At 46.6% G+C, this 6,198-nt stretch overlaps 1 protein-coding gene across 1 annotated transcript; it reads right to left on the bottom strand.

The window, feature by feature from the left end:
* Positions 1 to 3,843: 3,843 nt before the first annotated feature.
* G0S2 (G0/G1 switch 2) lies at positions 3,844 to 5,347 on the bottom strand. The gene is made up of 2 exons (XM_034770570.1): positions 5,201 to 5,347; positions 3,844 to 4,484 (listed from the first exon to the last, which is right to left on the bottom strand). The coding sequence occupies exon 2, from the start codon at positions 4,451 to 4,453 to the stop codon at positions 4,136 to 4,138; it is 318 nt and encodes a 105-aa protein (XP_034626461.1). The 5' UTR covers positions 4,454 to 4,484; positions 5,201 to 5,347; the 3' UTR covers positions 3,844 to 4,135.
* Positions 5,348 to 6,198: the final 851 nt, after the last annotated feature.

The following is a 6,198-nucleotide window of genomic DNA, read 5'->3' as shown; positions in this document are numbered from 1 at the left end:
AAGGTGTTGATTGCTGAAGTCCTAAATTTAGGTGGCAGGCCCTTGAACCAAGCAGACCCCAACCTGTAAATAGCAAGTTAGGCATTTCTAAAAAACCAGCCACCCATTCTCTTGCGGTGCACTGGCAGGTGAGAGAAGGCCGCAGTTCCTGCAGCACGCTACCATCATGCTACCAAGACCTGAGTGAAGTCTCAGCTTTAACATAACCTCTTTTGAGATGTGCCTGGTGAGCTTGTGGGAAGCTGTACACCAGATCTCACTCCAGCTGCATTCCCTGGGGATGTAACGTGCCAGGGGATTTTTCCTGATTCATTGCTTAGAATAAGCCAAATTTAGATATGCCCTAAACAGAACAGAATAATAGAAATTAAAACCTAACATATTAGGGCAGGTGTCGGCAACCTTTCAGAAGTGGTGTGCCGAGTCTTCATTATTCACTCTAATTTAAGGTTTTGCGTGCCAGTAATACATTTTAATGTTTTTGGAAGGTCTCTTTCTATAAATCTATAATATATAACTAAACTATTGTTGTGTGTAAAGTAAATAAGGTTTTTAAAATGTTTAAGAAGCTACATTTAAAATTAAATTAAAAAGCAGAGCCCCCCGGACCGGTGGCCAGAATCTGGGCAGTGTGAGTACCACTGAAAATCAGCTCGCGTGCTGCCTTCGGCACACGTGCCATAGGTTGCCTACCCCTGTATTAGGGGATGTCATTCATCCCTCAGACAATGCACAGTTGTTCCTAAAGCTTAGCCCTAAATGCTTTAGCGCAGTCCAATTTCAAATGGTCCAAGTGATGTTATTTCACACTATAAACTTCCTGAGTTTGAGCTTACATTTCCCTCTAATCAATTCCATCCCAGTGCTCTTAGCTATAGCCCAATAGCCCATGTTAAAAAAAAAAAAATCCCTCTATCTTTTTGGAAGTTGCAAATGGACATGTATGATGCAGATATAACACTTTATCCTCTGTATCTGACAGACACAATTTGCTTATGGCATTTAGTTGCAAAAGACAGTGTTTGTGCTGTTTGTATAGCCCCAAAACATCACAAGAATTCCTGCTTTTGGGTGCCCGAGTTAAAGTGCATTAAATTTCTAGGTGCCTCGAGTCGGGGATTCAAAAACGGAAGCACCAAAATGACAGGCCACTTTGAAAATTCCAGCCATAATGAAGAAAGTGGGGTTTGTTGAAACCTGCTCTTCTTTAGTGGGTGATTCCTGCAACCCACCACTGTTACCGTGACATTATTTTGAATTCACAAGCACTGGAACTAATACACATGGCTTGATGTAAAACTTTGCACTGGCATTATTGCACGGCAGTTTAGCCACTGACACTTGCCTAATTTGCACGGCTGTAAAAAGCCATAGTTTTCTATGCACTAAGTGCAAACTCATGTTGCAGAATCAATGAGATACAGAACTGATCTTTCAGATTGACCTTTGGGGGAAATATTTGCAAGGGGATGACCCCCAGGATCACAGTAGATCAGAAGGCTGCATCCTGGAAGGAAGGACTTGCTCAGAAGATTCTAGACATACTGGCATCATCACGGCTATTCTAGCTGTCTAATCCCGTTAGCCGCCTAAAGTGCAGCTATTTTGACAGTTGCACAAATCTCTGCTTTAAGCTCATAAACCCTGAAATTAGATAACTCTATTTTTATTCAAAGGGGGAGCGGGTGGAAGGACACGATTGCCCTCTCCCAGTCATCCCAGACAAAATGAAATGCCCCTTTGCACAGAGTTGGAGGATGATAAAAATAATTGCTGGCTCATATTAAATTCAGGTCATTCAACAGAGAGGCTTCATCTAAAGCCTCTGAACTCTGCATCACAGGGGTTTCCTGTTATGACAGCAAAGAAGAAATGTTTCTCTTCATTTTCTAGGTTTCTCTATTGTCCTGCACCAGGTGTAACCTGTGAAGCAGGTCTAGTCCTGTGAATGAATAAGATATTAAGAGTTTGAAGCCAAAAAGGCTTGAATAAAGTCAAGACCCTGTTGTTGTCTGACTTAAATCACATTCACACCTGTGGCCCCTAGGAGCCCCAACCATAGCTCAGGACCCCACTGTGCTACTAGAAGCTGTAAAAACACAACAAAAATAAATTTCAACGAGACTATTTCTGAAGTAAGGTACAGGACTGGGCAGCGAGGTGAGTAAGGGGGTTGGAGTATGGGCCCAAAATTTTTCTTTCCACTGCCACAAGCCTTCTGCAGCAAAAGGATCCGGGTATGCTGTAAAACTATCAGTGTCCTTGATCTGGCATTATTCAGGGACATGGTTCAGCTGTTTTCTTCAGGCTAAATTGTGCCTTCACCTTTGCACACTCACCATCTAGTGAAGTGAAAGAGGCATTGACCCGTCTGTCATGTCTGGGAAACTGAAACCCTGAGAAATGCTTGATTGGCACATAAAACACGTTATTTCTCAAGTGCTATTTTATGTTGACTTCTATCCCAGTTTTTTCCCAGATGGAAAATGTACGTGCACCCTTGTGTTTAATTCAGAACATGAAGTTTTTACAGGCTCAGGGACATTCTCCCCATATAATGTGCCCTTTTTGACAACAGGTGTTGGTTACACAGATGAAAGGGTGAAGTTGGATGTTTTTATTCTTAAAATAAGACTAGCATCTAGAAACCATTCCGGATATTTCTAGCATGTTCCTTCCTGCTTTCCTATCTTTTTTGTTTCCACGATCTCCCGTTCTCTGTAGAAATTAGAAAAGGGATCTTTTTTCTCCTTGTGGCTAGACAGAGGCACATTGCTTGTGTGTTTTCCTGATGCTATATACAGCATGTACCTGGCAGGGAATTAGTGTGAGAAATGTTTACCCTGCCTCCTTGGGGGCACTGGAGATAGCATTGCAGCTTCTAACTTCTAGCAAGTAGAAACCAACATTGACGTGCCCCTCCCATACTTGGATGACCCATTGACTTCTGAATGGGTGAGTTTGCTAGCATGGTGTTACATGTAGCATACATGCACCAATCTTTTTTTTTAAAAGAACAGTGGAAACAGTTAACCTACTCGCTTGTTAATTAAAGCATGTGGTGCTAACATTCTGCTGCATTCAAGACCATGCAGGTGAGAAATTGCAGGAAAATTGTGTTCAAAGGACAGTCTGGTGAGAACAGTGTGTCCTAGTGGGTAGAGCACTGGACTGGGACTCAAAGACGTGAGTTCTATTCCCAGCTTTGCCACTGGCCTGGTCGGTGACCTTGGGCAAGTCATTTCACTGCTCTGTGTCAGTTATCCCCTCTGCAAAATGGGAATAATGGCACTGAAAAGTACTATGTAAGAAGTGGGTATTAATGTCCTTGAGAGCTTTGCCATTACCATTAATGGAGGCAGGATCAGGCTCTTTTCATTAGTCCTGCACCTTGTTAGAAATACGACAGAATAGGCCAGATATCCCTTTCTGCATTTACACCCATGTAACGGAGATCAACATCTGGCTACACTGCCCCTGCCTCCATCCTTAAAAAACCCCAAACCAACCAACCTCCCTGTATGATTATAAATACAGGGATGTGAGCAATATCTGGTTTGTATAAAAAAGTTAGGCTTTAGAAAACAAAAGGGGGAGAAAACAAACAAACCAACCAACCAACCAACCACACCAGGTCTCCCATTGTTGACTGTGTGTTTGTACTAATTGGAAGGTGACAGCATTCAGCAACTGTTTCACTGCCAAACTTAGGACGCTTCCCTAAGTGCCCTGATAAACACCCACCCTGCAGGAGGCATTAGGCTGTGAAGAATTGATTTCAATAACTTTAGCTGAATTAAGACTCCATCCCTCTTTGAAGACTGACAAAAGAAAGAGGCTTGGTAATGTATAAAATATTTATTTATAATGCAAAATATATTTGTGAAGTTTATTCATAATAAAAAAACATGTTGGTGCAAAATGCCGGACACCTTACACCTTTTTATACCAACAAAAGGGTACATATTCAACGGGTGGCGTTTTTGAACTGCTGCATGGCAGCAAATAATAGTCACTTCTCTAGAGTCCCTTACGTCTGCAGTCAGTGTCGATTCCCTTCTCCCTGGAGTCCGCACCTGGAGATCAAACAGGTCAGCAGTCTCTTGTGCACGCCTATCACTGACTGGGCAGTCTCTTAGGATGCACGCTGCCTGATCACCAAGTTCCTCTGCATTACATCCTGCTCTTTGCTCTTCTCCACGATCAAATCCCCCCGTTTCTGGGAGACAGTGTGCTCTTTGGTCAGGGGAGGTCTCTTCTTCTCCTCCTCCTCCTCCTCCTCTTGTAGCTGCTCTTCAGAGGTGAAAGGGCTGCAGACTGTCTCCACCAGGCTAATAACCACCCCGAAGAAAGCCAGCACGCTGCCCAGCATATAGATCTTGACCATCTTTCTGCTGGGCTTCTGGCTGAACATTTCTTTGGCAAAGGGAATCAGCTCCTGCATGGTCTCCATTTAGGGCCGCAGACCTGGAAGGTCACAAAACCTGGAGAGCAAGAGAGGAAAAAAGAGAGATACCCATCAGCTGCTATCTAGTGCAGCTTCCTTCTGCATTCAGCAGGGCTGCTTCCAAGAGAAAGCGGAGTCTGTCTAGAGTGCACAGGCACAGGGCACATGCAGGCACACTAATTAACACTGTCATGGCCCAGTGTCTGTTTCAGGAAAACGCAGACACTCAGCTAGGGCGGTGATGGGCAGTACGAAAACCTCACCGCCAAGCGATCCCTTCAGCCGTTCTCCAGCCACATGCACACGGGCCAGTCCCCCTTGCAAAGCGGAGTTTGAAGAACTCCCAGACATGGCTCAGTAGTAATAGGGGGTGGTGGTGGTGGTGGGGTAATAGGAGCTCATATTTAAAAAACAAAAACAAAAACCCAAATCTTGGGACTGTCCCTATCAAATCGGGACATCTGGTCACCCTAGGCTGAGTGATGCCTGCACTTTCACTCTATGCATCCGAAGAAGTGAGGTTTTTACCCACGAAAGCTTATGCCCAAATACATCTGTTAATCTTTAAGGTGCCACCAGGCTCCTTGTTGTTTTTGTAGCTACAGACTAACACGGCTACCCCCTGATATTGGTCACCCCAGTAACTGCCGGTGTTTGGGTCTGAAATTCCCCCAGGATAAGCCGGGGCTCCCTCGGCACGTGGTCCCCTTTCTCAGGGGGCCTGGGATTGCACCCCGCTCCCGCTGTACTTACCGCAGGGCGCGCTGTGCTCCGCGGGTTCGCAGCGAGGGATGTCGGCTCAGTTCTCCGCTGTCGCTTGGCCGATGCTTCCCCCAGCCACCCCGAGCCTTTTATCGCCCTGGTGGCTGGCGGCTCCTCCCCTCCCGAGGCCGGCTCCTCCTTGCTCAGGCAGGCTGGGGGCCAGCAGGGCTGTGCACGCCCCGAGAGCATGCAGCCAGCAGGGTTTCTATTGGGTGACCGCCCCCCTGAGGGTCGCTGCGGGGGCTGGGGTCGCCAGCTACAGAGCAGACACACCAGGGAGAGGGGAAGATCACGCCCGGATCACGCAGGCTTCACGCAGCCTAATCCATCTTCTGGGCACCAGAAGTGGGAGGGGGCTTCTGGGCAGGCTTGGAGCCTGGGAGTCACGTAGCAAACGTTTCTACCCTCTCCAGTTTCGGGCGGTCGGCAGGGGAGGGGTGGGCTGGTTGATGTGTTTGCTTTATGGCGGGCGAGGGTGCAGGGGTGGTCGTGCCTAGGGCTGGGGCAGCTGCAGACTCATAAACCCCCTTCAGGGGAAGGATGTGTGACATGCACAAGGTTTGGAATCTGCCCAGATCTTTCCTAAACTGCGGCAAAAAGCATTGTAATGTCCCTCCCTGCTCTTGGGGAAAGTGAGCAGCAGTGTGGCTTTAAGGGGGGAATATTGCCCTTGGAAGGTAATTTATCAAGACCTAGTGTTTCAGAAAAGTGTAATTTACAGCAGTGGTTCTCAAACTTTTGTACTGGTGACCCCTTTCACACAGCAAGCCTCTGAGGGTGACCCACCTTATAAATTAAAAACACTTTTTAATATATTTAACACCATTATACATGCTGGAGGCAAAGTGGGGTTTGGGGTGCAGGCTGACAGCTTCCAGCCCCCCATGTAAGAACCTCGGGACCCCCTGAGCGGTCCAAACCCAGTTTGAGAACCCCTGATGTATAGTATGTACATAGGAGCTTGGGGAATGCATTGATCGCTCTCTCTT

Source organism: Trachemys scripta, chromosome 4, assembly GCF_013100865.1.
Source record: "Trachemys scripta elegans isolate TJP31775 chromosome 4, CAS_Tse_1.0, whole genome shotgun sequence".
NCBI lineage: Eukaryota > Metazoa > Chordata > Testudines > Emydidae > Trachemys > Trachemys scripta.
Note: the sequence above shows the minus strand (reverse complement) of the source record. Positions and strands in the feature narration are given on the sequence as shown.

Excerpts from the sequence above, each read along its gene's own strand:
- G0S2 (XM_034770570.1), bottom strand. The coding sequence starts at position 4,453 with ATGGAGACCATGCAGGAGCTGATTCCCTTTGCCAAAGAAATGTTCAGC.